Source organism: Struthio camelus, chromosome 1, assembly GCF_040807025.1.
Source record: "Struthio camelus isolate bStrCam1 chromosome 1, bStrCam1.hap1, whole genome shotgun sequence".
Taxonomy (NCBI): domain Eukaryota; kingdom Metazoa; phylum Chordata; class Aves; order Struthioniformes; family Struthionidae; genus Struthio; species Struthio camelus.
In genome coordinates, this window is record NC_090942.1 from 45672877 (window position 1) to 45693936 (window position 21060).

At 37.0% G+C, this 21060-nt stretch overlaps 1 protein-coding gene across 1 annotated transcript in view; it reads left to right on the forward strand.

The window, feature by feature from the left end:
* The window catches only part of PTPRQ (protein tyrosine phosphatase receptor type Q), a 136876-nt gene that overhangs the window by 107408 nt on the left and 8408 nt on the right, over positions 1-21060 (forward strand). The window contains exons 53-61 of the mRNA XM_068936374.1: positions 430-529; positions 1343-1471; positions 2711-2755; positions 9177-9203; positions 9877-9958; positions 15126-15216; positions 16646-16722; positions 19148-19282; positions 19387-19512. Coding sequence (XP_068792475.1) covers positions 430-529; positions 1343-1471; positions 2711-2755; positions 9177-9203; positions 9877-9958; positions 15126-15216; positions 16646-16722; positions 19148-19282; positions 19387-19512 — 812 coding nt within the window. The remainder of the gene's footprint in view (positions 1-429; positions 530-1342; positions 1472-2710; positions 2756-9176; positions 9204-9876; positions 9959-15125; positions 15217-16645; positions 16723-19147; positions 19283-19386; positions 19513-21060) is intronic.

A 21060-nucleotide genomic window follows, 5' to 3' on the forward strand; every position in this document is an offset into this window, starting at 1 on the left:
CCTAGCTGTTAGAGCACTTACTTATTCTTGATTGGCTGCACTGAGGCTGAAGCAGAAGTTCAGTTCAGGCTAGTTTTATATAGTCTCAGACTGATATTACTGCAGTGTAAACCTACCTTAACCTGTTTAGCATAGGTAAACTGGAAAAGCACCAGTGAAGAGCTGCATGTATAGCTATACATATATGTCATTAGCATTATAAGTTACAGAAATAAAAATGCTTAGGAACCTTTCAATAAATTGTTCCTTGTTTTGTCACGTTTTTCTTTTTTAGCAGCTCTCCCACTCATATAATGCAGTTGTATTGAGAAGATAGTGTCTTTCTGTCTCATCTCTGTCTGATTCCTCCCTCTTAAGAGATGTCAACATGACAATGAAGCTATTAAATATTAGATTTCTGGGCCTAGTCTTACCCACTTTCTATTGCAGGTGAAGGACTGTCAGAAAGAGCTGTGGAAGTTATACTTGCTGTTACTTTGTGTATACTGTCAGTTGTTCTTCTGGTGGCTGCAGTCTATGCTTTTGCAAGGTGAGATTTAGGTATCCTTGTGGTACCTTGTTTGCAAACCCTCAAAAATGTCTTAATAAAGAAATGAAACAGTCTTATAGGTGGAACCAGCCTATCATCTCAAAATCTATTGCCTGTTTTTTAATGTAGAAACTTAGGGATGGACTCCCAAAGGCTAACTTTAGTGAGGCTAATCTCCATAGAATAACAAGAAATACAAGCTTCTCCAGAGGGTGAATCAGAGCAGAAACCTGTCTTAGCCTTTCAGAGTCACCTCTCCATTGACTTGAGAGAAACGTACAGATCAGTCTCTGTTGGCCAAAGTTAGCTGGAAGGCTAACCTTATTTACTGTCACCTCTGTGGGGAACAGTTACGTTGATATGAACTCAATACCCTAAATTCTAACTGCTGTCTTACTACTACTAAATTAGCAAGTAAATACACTGAAGTCTTATATGTGAAAGAGAAATCGGCCTCTAGTTCAAATTGTGAACAAATGCCCATTTACAGAAGCTGACTGAGTATTGCATAAATGATGTTTGCTCATTCAGCAGAAGTTCTGTTCTTACTCAGCTGGACCATTAAGGCATTGCCAAAGAATTTATATAGGAAAACTAAAAGAATATACAGGCTAGATTCTTTTCATATGACTTTTAGACAATGAAACTGCCAGAGTTGGCTAAATTACACCATTGGAAGTGAGAGCAGAATAAAGGCCAGACAAGGATTTCTGGCAACCATTTTTCATTTTTAGCCTGTGTAATCAAAGTATTGATATGTATATCTTAATAAATCTTCTGCTTATTTATTTTTTACTACAATTTTCTCTTTAGAATTCGGCAAAAGCAAAAAGAGGGGGGCACATACTCCCCACGAGATGCTGAAATTATTGACACTAAGTTCAAACTGGATCAGTTGATCACAGTGGCAGACCTGGAGCTGAAGGATGAGAGATTTACACGGTAAGCGTACTCCTTAGGCAAAACAGTAGTCCAAAGGGTCTGTAGCCATGACCCGTTTCTGACCTTTGCTTGTTTGGAAGTGTTTGTGGTGTTCTTATTTACACAGGTCACTGAGATCCTCTTTCAAAGAATGACCTCCATCCTCAAGACACTTCTCACTAGCTTTTAGAAAATCACTTAATCTTCAGCTCTTTTTACAACAAGATAAAGATCTAAGTGCAAATCACTGTTTAATTATGGTGGAGAAAAAGGGCTACGTTTTTTTAAACATGCAGAATTTCTGAGTATTTTTGATACAGTGTTTTATGTAGACTGCAAAGCTATGTAAGCATTTTAAAAGAGTCCGACCCCTGAGAAGTACCTGTTAGCTAATTCAACCACACATATATCATTGTTTCATTGACATTTAGAAAGTCTTCTTTTCACAAAGGAATTTGCGTAGCAGCTGGGCTTCTGCGGAGCTCAGCACACTGGCTGTCCTGACATCCACACCTTGAAACAGTATGTAGCAAGTCCAGGTTATTCATGTTTTCTGTGTGACAGAGAATCTTGTCACAGATATTTATTAGAAGGAAAACACACTGTGCTCTTTCTGATTGCCATAAATATAGATGTTATTCACCAAATAAATATAATGATAATTCTAAACAATATATGACATCCAGCTGAGTTAGAAACATTGGATGAACATTCTTTACCTTCCTCTCTTTCCCCTGCTGTGTCACAGATGAAACACTGTGGTAGGCAATCTCCTTAAAGATGAGAAGCCTAAAATAGTCTTGCCCTCGCAGTCAGGCATCCTACTGTTACAGACTAGGAATAGCTGGAAGATGAAAGGTTGTAGCTGTTGACCTGTTTTGTTTGAGTGTGTATGTGTCTATGTGTGTGGCACAGAATAAGCTGATTGCATGTATAAACCTGTTCAAAATAGTGCACACAGGAATGGCTGCTGTAACAGATGAGAAAACATACTATGAATCATCTGGAAATCACTGACATAATGGATGTGGTATGTTCTGTGTGGGTCACATGTCATTCAGATAACTTTGTTTAGTACCTGCTAATAATAATGGAATATGTTCTCTGGAGGCAGAACCAGGCCATTGCACCATGATAACTGTAACTCGTATAAATGATCTTGATGGATCTTCAAAACGGTGTTGTTTCCAAACTGTTAGCTGAGTAAGACTAGTACTAATTTTGTTTATGTACTAAAGTGTTAATGGGTTTTACTTCCAGATACTCTTCATTTTTCTTTAGACGCAAGGAGATATTTGTCATCCAGTAAGTTTTTGTATTATTGAAGCAACATGGTGTGTTTTCCGTTCTGTTCTCTTAACCTGTGTGCTACCATGCTATATTGAGTGATATAGTTAACCAAAATGAAATATCAATCTTTGCAGCTATTCCGATGAAAAACTGAGGTATTTGTCTTCATGAAATCCTGTTTATTTTAAGTCCCTAGTGTTAAGGTACAACAGTGCCACAACTGTTTTAAAATAAATCAGAGCAATTTTTGCATGGAAGTTATAACAATTTATGATAATATAACACTGATATATACGTTCCATCCTTGAAGCAAATGTGATGCAAACGAGACATAAGAAACATGCTGTATACTTTCCTTTGGGAGTTAGACTGTATGTATTCAAGAGAAGTTCTCTTTTTACTCAACTGCCTTTTGTTCTCAATATACTACAGCTGTTTTATACTTATGCCGTTACAATCTCAGCAACATACCCAGGTGGTCAAATCCTGTATCAGTTTGAAGAGTACCATTCTGCCTCTTTTCATTCTAAATTATGTGCGGTTTGCATTTGTACAGTCTCAAACTCCTCAGGGTAATTACAAACGATAATATTTCATACTTATGTGCACTTTGTTATGTGATTTATGCACAGCAAGGCCTTTACTGAACAGTGCTTCAGCAGTTTTAGTTACATCACCCCTTATTTTAATGAATCAATTTCACATTTTTGGCTTGCAGTTTGCCATGTTCTTCCATTTATATTTTTCCCTCTCCTTCTTCCATTCCAGTTACAGCCACTGGCAAAGACTCTGGTCTTAGGCCATTCTTGTAAGTCGAGGCAGCTGCTAACTTTTGGGTTATTATTTTTCAAATAGCTGCAGTGGAGCTACAGCAGGGTCCTTGCTCAGGTTCTTTGTTGGATATTATGACAAATTGTGGAAGTCTGAAGTGTGGGCACTAAATCAGAGCTCCTCAGGACAGGACTATGCCGTCTTTTCTATTAGAAATCAATCAACAACTAGATACCTTATGTACAGTAATGAAATGACAAGATATCCTTGCTCTGCTCAAAGCTTTTAAGTTTATTAGGATTTTTTTTTAAGTTTTAAAGAATGTTTCACTATGTGTAACATTCTGTTCTGGTAATGTCAATAGCTTATTGCCAAAGGAGAGAGTTTAAGGAACTCTAATGCTGTCTTTCACATAGATAAATCCTTCCTGGCGGTGAGGAATTGTATCAAGAAGGCGGTAGAAGCATGGCAGTATGCAACACGGCAGTTTACTGCAAACCCAGAGGTCTAAAATATTCATGCTGCTTGTTTGCAGACTTCCACAGTTAACATAATAAAAGAACTTTATACCTGTTGCATTCATGGGATAGCTGCTCAGAAATCAGTCAGTTTCAGGTCATGTGTTTTTCTTATCCTTCATGAGTTGGTTGCATTTAGTCAGCTGTCTCAGCTGTGTTTGAAAAGCTTCCTGGGGTGCAGAATGCCAGTTTCAATTCATGACATCTCATAATTTTATCAGAAAAAAAATAGATGGACAGATTGCTTTTCCAGGATAACTTGTTTCTAATTTTGGGGGGGGACTTAATGAGCTGAAATTATTTCATTTGTCCAACTAAATAGGTTTTCTGCCCTGAAGGGGTGGTAGAGAGTTTATGTTGAAATCTTAGGTGATAAAGGACCAGTACAGATATTTTCTGCACCTACTAATTGTCCCATTCAGAGCTCACTGGAAGGACATGCTTTGGAAACCAACTGTTTTGTCGTTTCTCAGCTGGTGTATTATATGTCATGCTAGCTACTATAAATCAGTAAAGGCATGGACCTGAGGCTGGCACAGTTCATCCACAGAACCAAGATATTTTAGCCTGTTCCCTGAGATCTTTCTTGACTATCTTTCCCTCATTTACCCAGACATGGGTAATGACATCTCATATTTAGCCCTATGATCTGGGCTCATGCTCTCAGAAACTTTGTACTGATGGTACCACATAATTAGTAGAAAGGGGCAGAAAAAGTTTTCCTATTCTGTAAGGATAAGGCTTCAGAAATAGTTTTTTAATTCTCAACACAGCAAAAATTCAAAAACTTGACAAATTTTAATGAACCAGAACTCAGTAGACATTCAGTATATTTAAATTGAAACATTTTATTCCATACATTTTATAACTATGTCTTTAGTATGAATTAAGTTTCATTACTAAATGGAAAGTCAGTTTAAAGAGAAAAAATACCAAATTTAAACATGCCAAACATCCCATTTTGCCAATTTTGAAACTTATTTTTGAGTCAGCATTTTTTAAAATCGAGAAACTCATGAAATAATTTTTGACAGAATGGTCATCAGGAAAAAAAGTTACTTGAAAAACATCAGACCCTGAAAATAAGTAATACTGGCTGATACATATATGCCATCTCCCAGAAAGCTTTTGTGAGACAAATAATTAATGACACCTAGCTTCAGAAGGCATTCAGGGGTTTATGTTCTACCAAATTCCGTGGAAAATGAGATCCGCTTTATGAATCTTAAAATGCAGACTTTGAACGTTTAGGACATACAGTGGTCTGCACTGATGATGCAGATGATATGACAAGCAATAGCAGGAAAAAAAAAACACTTCACCTAACAGAGGTCTTACCTGACACCCTGTTTTCACAGTGGTTTCTGCTGCAAGGATAAAGTCATCTGCATCCCTGCTTCTTAAAGCTTTCCTTCACAAGTTACACCTTGTGGTGGATGCTCTAAAGCCTTTGTTTCATTCCCTTTAAGATAGTTTGTCAGGCAAGTGAAGAACACAGAAATATTCCTTAATTACAGACCCTGTAACCCTTGCAAGTACCAGACATTTAGAGATCTTTATGGAAAAAGTATTAAAGTATTGTATATAAAATTACTGTCTGGTCTCACCTTTCCTGTGTATTCTACAATCACTAGGTGTCTATGCTTGAGACAACACTTCTGCACACACATTACTTTTCTAGGCCAGCCTGCATGGCTCTTGCCTTACCTTTTGCTTCAGCAAGTTTCCCTTCAGTAATCAGCTATCGCTAAGAGATTCTCTGAGCTTTGTATCCCAGGAGTACAAGACTTAAGACTGTATGTGTCCTGGTGCAATGGAAGAAGTGAACATGTGTTCTCTTTCCATAGCCCTTGAACATTTAGGAAGGGTTAAGCTCCGTATTGCTTTCAATTAACTTGCTAAAAATTAGTTCCTCTGTTGTTCCTAGGAAGTGTCAGTGGTGCTTATGAGTTAAGCCTTTTGCCTACATACTCATTTCTGTTGTTTTCCATTTGGAAGAAGTTTTAATTCCCTGTGGATTTCAGATGATTGACCCAGAGAGAAAGCTGAGTCTGTGTGACAATATGGTCTTCAGTTACCACTGCCAACACAAATAAATGGCTTCTTTCTAGCTCTATCATAAGTAATCTGAGTGGGATTCAGATTTTTGATAGACTTCAAAAAAATCCCATACATGAAACAATACACTGTTTAAAGAGAAAATCAGATTTAAAGCAATAAAGCATTCTTTATCTTACAGAATGTTTTTCTTTCCTGGTTTCAAAGTCAGAGGGAATGGGAATCTTAAATTGTCCCATTGAAATAGGGAAATGTGCAGCTTCATAGTTTGATTCTAAATTGTGTTCATCAAGATCTAATGATATTTAAATCTTTATGTTTTACACGGAAGATTGGCAAATATGGAGAACAAAAAGACTGATAGACCAGTATTTGTTCATTAATGAAATACTATAAGATTATTGCTACATATTTCAATCACAAGATACTGAGAAAAATATGCTAATTTTTGAAGTCTGATGCTGAAGTTGAGCATAGCTGTCCTTTGTAAGCCAGTGGTGAGCGCACAGTTCAGCCCTTCTAAAACTTCTGATACAAGAAAGCCAGCATCTTTGCCACTGTCTTCAAGTAAGACATTAATTCACATGTAAGCATTTAGATTAAATCTTGTTTTCTAAGCTGCCAAGGCACTGTAATAGGTACTTGCTACCAACAGAAGTGTGAGAATTCAGTAGTTCTAAAAATCAAGTTCTTAATTTAGTTACCCATGCATAGATTGAAGTGTCAAACTGTAGGTGCCTTATTTCGTTAAAAGTGTTCAGTGCTTGTGAAAGGTAGCATAAAATTATGTCTTAGAAAGAAGTCACCTGTTAGTAAAATTAAAAATGCACTAGAAAGCACCATATGTAGCACTGTTTAGTTCATTTTCTGTGCTTTTTCAGTGTTTCATTTCCCTGCTTTGAATGAAAGTAAAAATTGAAGTATTATTGTGTAAGTTTGCATTAATGGTACTATTTGTCCCTAAGTTCATTGCTGTTGGAGCTGTGTACCTTCAGCACTGAAGCACTATATGGCATATTCAGGTTGCTTATGTGCAGTATAGATGTAATTTTTATTCCCTAATGACTGAACTACAGTGCAGTAAGCCCCTAATTGCTGTCAGCTCCAGAGGAGCTGTAAAACTAACAGTATCCCCAAAATTACTAGGAGGTCAAATGGGAGATGACTTTTATTCCATTGCTATGGTAAAGACAGGCTAATCATAAGAAAAAAAACAAGTGTTTTTTTCTTCGCAGTGCCTGATTAGACTTTTGTCCTGAAAAAGTCCTAAAGAAAATAGTATTTTCTGCTCAAAGGCAAATATATCTATTGTGCTCAGTACAGTTAATTAGAATACTTTCTCCTTGAGAAAACTTTAGCTCTTTAATGTTGCCAGTGTTACTAGAAGGTAGTTTTGTCTGCCAGGTAACACAAACAACATAAGTGATACAAGAAGTACTAGCTAAATTTCTAAATATGCTCCATTAATGAAGAGTTGCATGCTTTGGCTTTTTATTTCCTTCTTATTTACTTTTTCAGTCTAAAGCCCTCCTTCAATTGTCTGAGTGAGCATTCTGAGTATAAGGCTTTTTATGTGAATTCTTAAATTTCTTTTTGCTTTACTGAGACTAACCCAAGCCTTTTGTAGCCAATTCACTGTATTTGAAGAAAATTGTCATTACAAAGTATGTACCACAAAGGCATCATTAGTAGCTTTGAAATTAACTTCTCTGCTGCTTAATAATAAATTGTTCAACAATTGTATTGATCACATTTTATTCTGTAGTTTATATTTTAAATGTTTATTAATAACTTCATTAAATCAAGTATTTTTAAAGCAAATTATTGTCTTTCCTACTAAAATTATGGCAGTAGTAGATATTTTGTATTTGTTCTATAGAATAGTTACTGTAACATTTGTTTGTAAACATGTATGATTTTTGGAGAGAGACGTGTAAAAGGTATACTTAGGGCTTTTCTGAAAAGGCAAGTTAACTTTTAAAAAGTATTATTTCAAACTTTTTGTCTTGGTCTTTTAGACAAGCTCTGTGAGACTGAGGGCCTGAAATTGGGCTTCCAAATCGTAATGTTGAGACATTCTGGGAAAGGGTTCAGAAGTGATGTTGATGACCAGGTTTCAAGGCCATCTGAAAATTCCCCGCGAATGGATCTTATGTTGCATATCCTCATGAAACCTGCTTATGGGATCAGGTTAAAGATTTTAATGTGTAGCACAGTTTTTAAAATCGTTATGGACCAGAAACAAAACTGAAGTCAGTATGAAATCAGTAGTCGGTATAGGTCAGTATTAAAAATGGAAATAAAAACAGGCACTCATTTTTAAAATCTTGGCCATAGCTGTTGGGCTTCTGTAAAGCCTCCAGCATTAGTTTTAAAAACATACTGAGCAACCACAAGTCATTTAGGCTAAGTAGGTTTCTGGAGCTTTCCAGAATTAAGGGATGCCCTGGGATACAGGGTCATTTGGAACCCAAATCTTTAGCCACGCTACCTAGAGTGGGCATTGAAAACAAAATTTATCTCACCCAACTTCATGCACATGAAATTCAGCAAGTCATCCTAGGCTCACTGGACACAAATAGTCACATTAATACCATGATTCATCTTTGACTTATTTTAGATATCCGCTTGAGACGAGATGAAATCATGTCTATTTCTCTTCATTGATTATAAAGGGAATCTAGAGTGACTAGCTCAGATATAGGTGTCAGCATTCAGTCAGCTGAAACCCATCCTGTTTCTCTGAAATTGCCCTTAGAGGAATGACACTGAGTGCATAGTGCATAATGAAGTGTGTCCATGTATATTAAGTGATGTGCTGGAGGTGTGGATTTCCCCAGCCCATATGAGCCCAGAACATTGTAAAATGATCTGAAGAGAATCACAGAAACTGTTGCTACCATATCTATCAGTTCATGAGTTAAAAACTAAGCAAGACCGTCACACAAGGTATCTGAAGTACTATAGTATTTGAATCCATTTGAGAAATAAATCTGGTTCCAACTTAAATTTTTCATATAAAACCTATCAACATGCACTATATTGGTTAACTCACAGCTTGCTACATTTAACAGAAGTCTCTGTTGCAGGTTACTTAGTTATAGAAAATCCATCAAGTAAGTTGATTAAAGCTTTTTATCTTGTGGTCACTGGTGAGTCTCAATGTGTGGTTCTCTCTTCTATGTTTATTAGAAAAAACTCCAAGCTGCGTATAAATCATAAAAGCATGACTAATTGCATGGTAACTGGAGAAATGCTTTCTCTCTCTCTGGGGTGAAGCCTGCATGTCTGTGTTTTAGCTTGGGAAGTAATACAGGGATATTTAAACTCCTTGGGGTTTAAAAACCATGTCATTATGAGAATGAGGTCACTGCAATATTTTATATGTCTAAAACCTTGCAATGTATAAAATGTTTTCTGTGCGACAAAGAGGTATTATATACTTTAGAATGCAATGATGACTATACAAAACTTCCATTAATATCAAAACCTTGCATTGGAATGCTGTTACCTAAAAAAAACAATCCTACCCAGCAGTACTGTTGACACTAGCAACTTAAAAATTTGATGAGAAGGAACAATAGAGGGAGAGAATGGTTTTATTTTTATGTGACCAAAAATAAATCAAATAAGTATGCTATAAGCAATTTATAATTTTTTGTCTATAAATATCCATTGCTATTGAACTGGAAAATACCGTTTATTAATAAAACCACAGTTAGATAAAAATTAAAAGCAATGACAAAAAAATCCCCTGTAGGTTTCTAATTCCTCTGTCATTACTTTCAGACCAATAAGCAAGAAATCCTTCCTGCAACATGTTGAAGAGCTTTGCACAAACAACAACCTAAAGTTTCAGGAAGAATTTTCGGTATGTTGCTAGCAGTTGTCACAACATCGCAAGACCTTCAGTCGTTTCATGTGTCACATTTCATGTCCATTTTAAGCAGGCAAGGCCGTGAAGGACTCTGGCCTTGATAATCAATACCCAATTACCAGGTTGATTGTTTAGAAAGTAATATTACACTGATTTGGATTGTGCAGTCTACAGTGCAACCTGATCAGAATTATTCACCTAAGTGTCAGCAGAAGGTGATCTTCTTTAGACTCTCAGCTTTGCAAGAGCGCCATAATATTTAAATGTTTTTACATATATAGTGATGCATATGTAGTTCAACAGAGAATAGTTTATTTAGAAATACTTTGTCCACATGTGCATAGATATATTTAATTGCTTTAAATAAGCTCGTTTTCCTGAGCGATGATGACCCCAAAAACACAGCCGGCATTTATTTTTCAAAATAGTCAAGCCCTAGTTTTATTGCCATGGACTTCAGGAGTGTTTTTCTTTCCTAGCCTTCCATGTAGGCAGTGTAAAATTTAAGCATGTTAGTTTCACTCCTTTACAAATAATAGGTCATACCTGTCTTGCTCTTGAGAATAGCCTCCATCTTCTTATGTGAATAGGTCAACTTATCAATACTGTGTTTCTTTCTTGAAAGACACCAGCTTTCAAAATATACATGACATTTATATAACGCATATATAATTTCAAATTTAAACCTCAAAGTTTTCACTATTTTCATTAAGTAGCATTTTTATGGCTATCATATTTTTTGCCAACAATCTCTGCTCTTATTGTTGTTTTAGATCCTTTATCATCATCATCATCATTTTAAACACTTACAGTCATTTGCTCTCACAGAAATAATTTGTCAGTCTCCAGTGACGTTATTATTTTGGATTTATAGATTTATCATGAATTGCTTAGTATTTGGCTTAGCAAAAATGAAGGCTAACAATTGGCTTTTCTTCTGCTAGATTATAATATTTCAGTCTCTGAGGGAAAACCAACAAAAGTGTGAAAAGATTAATGGTATTTCCTACAGCTTTTTGGTTATGCTTTTTAAATAGAAGTGGTCTGGATTTAATAATAAAAAGCACCATAAAATTCTCTGAGCAATAAAGTAAGGAGAACTATTTTTTTCCAAGAGTAGAAGTTTTATTTCACTTGAACAAGAGTGATTATAATTATATTATGCATGACTGAACAGATGAAAAGCTTTACTAGCAATAACATTTTCACATATTAACGTTCATCACTGGAAAGTTTCTACTATTACTTTTTTTAGGTGTGACCCAGATTGGGATAAGCATTACAGCATTGTAGTGTCTTAAAACTAGTAACAGTATTTTATCAAGTAGAAATGTTGGCAATCCGTTTGAAAGTTAGACAAATACAAGTAGCTGAAATCTCATTTAACTAAATTATATAGTCAGCTTACAATTAACAGTTTTATATATCCTTTGGGTTTCTGTTTTACTCCTCTCTGAGCTTCAGTTTCCCAGCTCCAGAGTGTAGTGATGTCTTCTCAGGTGGCTTGTCCAAGGGCAAGCAGAACTACAGGGGAGGTCTAGTTCTTATTTGAGAGCCTATCTATCTATAGCATCTGTAGCACCTATATTATGAGATGAATAATAGGCTTGAAAATGCACCTCTGCACAGCAAACTCCATGACCTGCATTGTTTTCCTCCGCATTCATGGCTTTAGTTTGACCTAGATGACTCCAGTCTCCTACAATGTGTAGGGGAGGTGAGCTCAGCATATATAAACCAATGGACCATTATAGCTAAAGCACACAAGTAACAGCATGGTGCTGAGCCAGCTTGGGCTCTCTGGATGTCTCCATGCTAGCAAATTCAAGCATACCAGGAACTGGACATAAGAATATGATTATTTACACTAACAAACTGTTATCAAGTTCCCTGTCACGAATCAGTACTGGTTCACTAGCATTCTCCCTGAGCAATTCCAAGGTATCCTTTGGTAGGGAGAATAATCTAGGGATCATTCCCAATAGACCGCTCATAGGCAACAACCCTGTTTGTGGAGTTTTGCTAGCAAAGATGTAGCTCCCTCCATTTCAGCTAGTCTTGGAATCCAGGGACATTCCTGGGCGTATTTAATTTAGTGGACTGACATAGCTGCTGTGCCTAGACATCTGCAGAGTTTGATCTCAGTCTGCATATAAAAGTGGGCTTGTGTGTCAACATGATGAGAAGAGAATCTGGATCTGAGAATGGATCTGGATCCGTGTCTGATCAGAAAAGACAAGTCTAAAGAAACAGTAGGGAGCCACAGTAACTGATGGTGGGCGCCAGCTAGCTGATGTTCAAACTTCCAGTTTTCCGGAGGATTCTTTATCTCTTAATGCCTTTGGGAAATCAAGTTTCCTAGTAACTGGTAAATCTCTGAAACAGAAATAATTCTGTCAGTGCTTTATAATACATTTTGTCAGTTATGTTCACAAACAAAAAAGTGAAATACTTCCAAATGTCACCACAGTACCATGAAGTCCTACGGTAAACAAAATGCAAATTAATTATTTGAAAGATTTAGGAGTCTGCAAAGAAATACAGTTTCCATAACAAATTGTTAGTGAATCTAGGAGTTCAAATAGTCTTTCCCCAATTCTGAAAATAACCATTTAGACTTAAATGTGCGCTGATGCAGGGGGCTGGTACAAGACCTTTAAGCACTCATTCAGATATGGGAGCATCATTACAACAACATAATCTGCTTCTGTATTTCTTCTTTACTACAGAGTACTGTACAGTAGTGGTACTTCTGTACTAATAATTAACTGGCAAGCTAAGACTCACAGGCGTGAGGCAAATGAGGCAAGTTAAAGTTCACAGGCCATGCATGTGATATGAGCTGCCAAGAAGCATACACTTACAAAATGCCACAGGCTTTTTGTCAGTTTTCTTCCTCCCCGCAAAATCCAATGACAGAAATTCTGTGTGAGAGTTTCAGCTTTCTGAATGAGGGGAATTTTGACTTCTCCATCCTTAGTTATGTTTTACAGTTCTTATCAAATCCTGACAGCAATTCATAGAAGTCACTCCACTGTGTTAGAGAACAGGGAATCTTTCTTTGGGTTCAGTCATAGGATTGGGGCCTTACTTCTTTAAGGGATTATTGAGGAAAAAAAGAGAGGGGCAGCTGGACAGGTGGAAAAAATTTGCTTTGAGTATGGCAGAGGTTGAGTCAAAGACCAGATTCTAAAATAATGAGTACCTTATTTTAAAATATTTAAAGACAATTTTCTATAGCATGTTACGGTCTTTTGTTTAGTTTTGTATTTACTTCATATCTATTGACCGTATTGTTTAGTTCTTTAGTGTACGGACATAAATTGAATAATGTCAGCCATTCCTTTACAAGGAGATTTTAATTCAGATATTTTTCTTTCAGAAGAAGGGGGCAAAAGCATAGGCATTTCACCCGTAGAAAACCACAGATAGTGTAAGAGATTTTGAAGGGCAGGGATGGAAACTAGTGCCTTTTTAATTTTCAAAGTGAGATGAATGTCTAATTGTTCTCTGCAATTCTTCCCGTAATTCTGTCCCAAGGGAGATATGTGTCAGAGCTAGGAAGAGAAGCCAGGTCCCTTGACTTAAAGTCTGTTGCTTTCATCATGAAACCATCTTTCCCTTCCTGCTGAGAAGCACCTGCAGCTATACTATCAAGGACATAATTATAAAAGCAAAGTAGCCCTCATGCTTCAGGCTTTGGGATTTTTCTCAACTGGTGATAGGAGGAAATTTCCCATGGGATAATATTGCACATGATACAGGTCAAGGGTTTTGAACTCTCATCTGTACGTCAGGTATTTGCCGTTGTAGGAAATAGGATATCAGGTTAGATAGATTATTTATTTGGTTCGGTATAGCAATTTTTAAATTATCGTATTTTGTTAATGCTTATATTCAAAAGATGATGTTCTTAATATCTAAACTTATCAAAATCCATCAAATATGACTGACAAAATATTTGAATTAAGAATGGAAGAAGAATCACTGGGATAGAAAATGCTCTTGCTTTTTCCTTTACTCATGACCCCTTTTATTTGTATTTTTTTTTTTGGCTAATATTTGCTCTTTAGATTTTATTTATAGAAAGGAAACTGTCTCCATTACTTGGGCAAAGGAGCACTTGAAAATAATTAACATTGAATCTGATTGTAGGGCTGTCTGCTCTACATTTTGAAGCAGTCCATGTAGAGATTAGTTAATAAGATTAAAACACAAAGTTGAGTGAATTACATAGCAAAAATGGCAGAATTTTGTTTATACATATTCAAAGCAATAGGCAGATCTCATTTATATCTTAGTTAAAAGTTGAAAGAAACTCGCACAGAACATTTGACAAACAAGGGGAAATTTTAATATTAAAGTTAGTCCCGTTCTTGATAACACGAGAATAGAATAAATTGGCTAAATTCTGGCTTCTTTAAGAGTTTTCTATTCTCTCATCACCACTGTGAGATCACCACATTAATAAGTTGTCTCCTTTAACAAGTCATGAAGTTGTCTCCACTCTTTTACTCATCTTGGGAAATTATACATATTTATGTATACATACACCCCCATCAAATAAATTCCTCAATATGAATGATATACCCATCTTTGCCCTTGAGCAATAGAACCAATGACCAGTTATGAAGCTGTGGTCCAACCAAAAATAACTCTTCCCACCCCTTTCAGAAGCAGTCCTGTGAACAGTTACTAATTGCCAGTTGTCTCGACTTGATTAAATGCTCATCAGTTCTCATGCTGTGACAAGAGCTCTCCCAGGCTCCAGGAGTTAGGAAAAGGCATTATTCACAAATAAGGCTGAGTCAGTAAGACGTGGTTACCAACTTCATGAAAAGACAGGAGAAAAAAACCACAAAAGGTGATAGGCTGACTTTATCCAGACTTCTATGCTGAAAGTTCATGTAAGCTTTAACTGTTCCAACTGCGTTTTCTGCAGTACTGCATCTGACGTTGCGGATGTAACTAGGGTTGACAGTGAGGCGAAATGCTTCTGTAAAGTTTCCAGCTGGTCTTAGAAATGCAGTGTGCTGCAGAACTAAAAGACCCTTCCTCTTACTGGGGTGATTGTCTCAGGGGAATTTGCTATTGATCCCATTTTTGGTATTCACTGCTTTTAAAATGCAAAGTTTTCTAACAAGCAATTATTCCTTTATAGGAGCTTCCCAAGTTTCTTGAAGACCTTGCTTCAACTGACGCTGATCTGCCTTGGAACAGGTCGAAGAATCGTTTCCCAAACATAAAGCCGTGTATGTGTGTTTACTAATCAACTCCTTTTTGCTCTGTGCCTATGATAGTACAGCATATATTTGGAATGCAACTGTATTTTTGTTTGATCTGTCTTTGATATATTAACACAATCATGTCCATGTTATGAAATTCTGAATTTCTGTCAAGTAGTCTTTGTTTTTGTTTGTGTTTGTGTTTTTGGTTTTTTTAAAGAAATGTTTGTTTGCAAGTAGCTTTCAGCTTGCTCTCACAGGCTTTAAAATGCAGGTGCAAGAAACCATAGCCTGACTAGTTTCTTAGCTTTGTAATTCAACCCACGTAGTAAACTCTTTAACATTCTTCCTGTTTTCTCCCTTTAGTGAGAAGTAGATTTTTGAGGCATATAAAATCCACATGTTCATACGTTCAGCTACCCCAGTAGCCTGGGGTATGCTTTCTTGTGGATACGTGTAAATGTGCTGCAAGGGTTCCATAGAAGATCAGAGTGAATGTATGATAACTTATAAGCCAAGGCTAGATTTTATCACAGGAGACAGCAGTCTGTCTCTCTGTACTCAACACTGCTTCATTTTTCAGTTAATAAGACAAGAAATGTCATTATTATTTTAAGCATTAGCTGTGATGTGAGGTGGGGAGTATGGCATTCCTTGGTTAATAATGCTACATTCTGTGCTATTAACTTTTCGGAACAGCTGCTTCTGTTATCTACTGCCTTGCTCAACACATATTCTAAATTACAGTCACTAAAAATTAATATTCATGGCACATAATAAAATTTGGGCAGATGAGTTTCATAAATCTTTAACTTTGTATTCTCTTTTTTTTTTCTTTTTTTACCAACTTGAGGACCAACACAAGAATGTTTGGTTTCAGCATTTACATTCACATGTGACATCTTTCCTGTTTTCTGCATGCTCACCATGGGCCCAAATCAGACACTCTCACTCATTTTTTATTTAGTCTTCTTTTAACCAAACTTTTCTGTAGTAATGAGTTTACCTTATATAAAATAAAATTTTTAAAGTGCCAAGATCTGGCTCAATTCTATGACTTAGACACCAAATATATAAGGAAAGATTATCAGTCTCTTCACCCTGCTGTCTAATTCATATGGAGGTTGCCTGTGCTAAAACAGCATCCTTTAAAGTAAACTGGTTACTGTTAGGCAAAGGATCCTCCCGTGCACATCAAATTTGAGGTTTGGGGGCATTCACTATTTTAATAAGAAAGAATTATATTAAAATATATCTGGGACATTAAAGGATGACCATACAATAATAGACATTGATTAAGTAGCCATCGTAAATAGTGCTCTACTATGTCAAATGTTCTTAGATTAACAACACTAAAGTTATTTTGGAATTCTTAGTACTCCAGGGATGTTTGTTACATATGTCTGTGATTTTTTAAACAAACGTTTTAGTTAACTGTACTTTAATTCCACAATAGATAACAACAACAGAGTAAAGCTGATGCCTGATGCTGGTATTCCTGGATCTGACTACATTAATGCCAGCTACGTATCTGTAAGTAGAAAGTCTTTCACATTTTTACTATTTTTATTTTATTGTACAAGAGAGAGTCAAAAAAAGAAGTTGCAATAAGAATAGAATTCTAATTTTTCTTTCATTCATTACAGCTCCCATTGCTATGGTGTTGTTCAGGTGATTGTGGGGCATTGTACGTGACTAGTTAAAATATATAAATTCCCCCATTTTCATTGTTGGGCAATGATTTTCAGTAATAATCAAAACTATGCCCAGCAAATTACTTTCTATAAAATTGTCTCATACTGCTGTCATAAAGACAATTTTGGAACTTCCACTGAGGTCAACTGTTTAGAGGCAGGCATTTTTTTGTCTCTTGATTCAGGAGCTGGAGCTATTGTATAAAAAAAGGACAGTGTAAAGATAATTGAACTGAACAGTTTCATAACAATGGCTAACAGTTTGGATGGGAGGGAGTTGTATGCCCTTATTATTTTATGAAAGTTATGATGGAGGAAAATGTAAATATGCTTCTTGAAGAAGCAACCAGTACGCTATTTCTCAGCCTCAGCTTTCTTCCTTGACCTTCCATTTTCCAATTGTGCTCTCAATAAATTCTTTCCTTTGTCTATATTTTTCTGTCGCTAGTCTTGCTTATTTTGTTTTTGTCCTGTTGAAGCTCAAAGTATTACTCATATTAAAATTATTCATTTATTTTATTGTACCAGTGACTGGTGGTCTGAAGTGAAGTCAAGACCCCTTTTGCACACAGCACTGAACGAAAGCACAGCGACACATGCAGACTGTAGTTTAAATAGATGACACAATGGCAAGTAGAAATAAACAGTTATTTTTCAGGTAACTGAAATACTCGTTCACAGGGAATCGGCAGCAGAGCTGAGAACGGGTGTCTTTCTTCAGCAGCATCTTCCTTTTCCATTAGCGAAAGTTACTTATGCACTGTATATGGAATTTCATCGTTCTGACAGGTAGCTGAAAAGAATAGCCATGCCACATTGGTACATGTCCCTAGGACTATACATAGATCAGCTGAGAAGTGGAGCAGATAGCTTGGAGCATGGCCTAGCCTTTACCCTGCCTGTCTCTAACATGCCAAGGCTTAGGCACAGAGCACTAACAGCAGCTTCCAAAAAACCTATAGCACGAGGCACAGCTGCAGAGTGTTCCTGCTGAGATTTTGTATGTTTTTACCGCATATAGGCATCTCACTTCTGGTCACCATTCATCAGTGAGTGGACAGCTGTAATGTTGTTCTCTGGGCTAAAGCTTTGACCTTTCAATGCTCTCATTCCATATATTTGTGGATTTTTAAATATATAAGTGCATATAGCTGTAAATATACAATGTGCATGCACGTGTATGCTTGTGTGTGTGTGTAACTCAACTGTGAGCCTTGCATCTCTGAATTACAATTCCTCACCTCACTCTTAAACTAGGGAGGATTAACATAGTTTCCCACTGCCACCTGTTCTGTATATTATAGATTCAATAACTAACAGGCAGCTGTGAATTATAGGACTACAATTCCAACAAGGAGCTTCAGTGGTGCTATAAACCACTGTATCAGTTTTTCTGAGCAACAAGCAGAATTCTGTGATACCGCAGACTGCCAGCTCTGCAGCAGAAATTCATTTTTATTATTGCTATTGTTGTTATTTTAAATCTTGTGTAGTGCTTAGAGTTCTATAGGGTACATTCAGTTTCTTTAAGAAAACACAGATCCATGAGAACGCATGCTCTGACAGCATTTACACATTTTTTCAACAAAATCCCTTCTCTCCAAGTTTTACATCAATTTATAATATAAAATTATTATTAAACAGAAGAAGCCAACACTAAAAAAGTCAAGCCTGTAGGAGGCTTCTCAGAGACCTCCTATCAGAGATCATTTGCTTGAGTACGTTCCATGCCTAACTTACAGCAGATCCCTGGGGATCACTGGAAAGGCGAGGTCATCAGTGTGGTGTGTAGCTTGCACTAGCACTCACATCGCTCCTCAGGAATTTCCCTGGCCCCACTGCTCCTTAGCACTATTTTAATTCTACTGTGTTGGCCTCTTCCTGACACAGTTCTTTGTGGCCTCGTGGTGGATGTGGAGTAAGGCTAATACGAAGACTTAAGATATTTTTTAATAGGAATTACTGACTGTGTGCCCATGCAATTCCTCTGCTAAAAGACAGCACTTTTATTAGGATGGTATTTCCGAAACTTTATTAGAGCATTGCTTCATAACTGCTCTACACAGTGGAAAAAATGCCATTACTCTCTTACGCTTCCATGGGCACCTACCACGCAATGATTAGCCAGGCCTGCGCCAGTCAGCTTAGTATGTCTGACAAGGTTCCAGCCACGGGCATGGTGGCTATAGGCGCAACTGTGAGTCACATGCAAGCTCTTTTTTAACTTGCCAACCACTATGTATTAAATATTTTCTTCTTCTTAGGGCTATTTGTGTCCAAATGAGTTTATTGCAACTCAGGGACCGTTACCAGGAACAGTGGGTGATTTCTGGAGAATGGTGTGGGAGACTAGAGCAAAAACACTTGTGATGCTTACACAATGTTTTGAAAAAGGACGGGTAAGTTACCAGTGTACCAATTAACAGCATGTGATAGAATTGTGTATGTAGTTTCTATCAGGCTTATATATGATCATTGTTAATTAGTAGTCATCTTCCTGCAGATAAGATGTCATCAGTATTGGCCAGAAGATAATAAACCAGTGACTGTATTTGGGGATATAGTGATTACTAAATTGATGGAAGACACTCAAATAGACTGGACCATCAGAGATCTGAAAATTGAAAGGGTAAGCCAGAACTGGAAGCTGATTGAATAAAACACACCCTGTACTTTGGAGAACATCAGATGTGCTCCATTCCATCCACCTAACCCTCAGTATTCTTCCTTTAATCCTAAATGTGTGTGTACCACCTGGTTTTCCTGAGCATTTTGTGTCCATTCCTGCTCTTTTTGTGAGAATTTTCTCCAGTTTCCGATCACAAAGATCTCAGATATGTGGCCCATGTGCTACGAAGGGCCTAGCAAGGTTACTGCACCTCTTGTCTGGTGGGAGGTGAAGTTGCTATTTGGACACCTCAGTTGTCTCTTCTAGAAAGGAGTAATCCTAACCATTCTGGGATCAGACAAATCCCTTTGAATGTATGCCTCTCAGATTAAAGGGCAAGATTCTCTGGTGTAGCGCAGCTGTTTTGCATTGTACCAGCAGCAGTACTGGCCTCCACCCCCAGGAGATTCATCCAATATAAATGAGAGTCATCAGTATTACTCCCACGCTCTATGCTGGGAAGGGGGAGGGGCAGGTACAGCGCTGATATTAATCTTTGTCATGATCCACAACTATAGTTTCCGCTCTTTGGAAAAATTAGCAACCAGCAAAAGTCAGACCAGCAAGTGGGCTTGGAAGGGAAACTTGGACATAACGACCCAAGATGAAGCCAGCCTTCTTTCGCACTCCCAACACTGACTTGTGCTGTATGCAGTGCAGCCAGATCCTAGGACCTGAACTCAGCTATCCAAATATAAAGATGCAGTACCATCCTGTGACGTGTGCACGTGGCAAAAGGAACGTGCCAGTTAGGTGATTGTCTCAGTTGTCAGCCCACAAGGATATGATGTGCACATAGTACAGGACAGTGGAACAATGACAGAGAAGATAACTGATTTTTGCCTAAAATAAGACACAGAGTAACCAAGACTGGTAAAGGGACTCTTTAGATTGAAAATATAAATGTGCAAAATGGGAAGTCAGAGCCAGAGTGAGGCTGGAAAGAAAACAAAGCATAATTGAATTGAATGAATTGCCTAAGTGCTCCATTTACAATAGCTGGGCTAACCCATACAAGAAATTATGCCATTTATGAACATGCCATTAAATGTGCCATGTTGCTGGCTATAGGATTGCTCTTCCTCTTCCACCCACAAATGGATGGATTCTTGATGATCTTCCAGTGCAAGTAAAAAGCCTGTATGAGGCAAATCATTTACAATTATTGCCAAAGTATCCTTTTGTTTTTATGTTAATCAATTTTAATGATATAGATCCAAAGTATTTGTTACACATAATTGTTCATAGTTTTTCAGTGTTTCTAAAAAGGGTAAGTAGTAGGTTCAAAATAATAGGAAAAAAAGTCTGGTTTATTATAGAGCAGTTGATTAAACTGCAGGGTGTTGTGAATGCCAAAATCTTAAAGGACTTCAAAAACCTGGAGAAATTAATGGAAGAAAATTCTCATCAGAGGTATTAAATTTTAAGACACCATTTCTGATTGAGGCAGTTCATGGGTAACAGACTACTGAGAACTGAAACCACATTCTGCTGAAGTGTTTTTACATT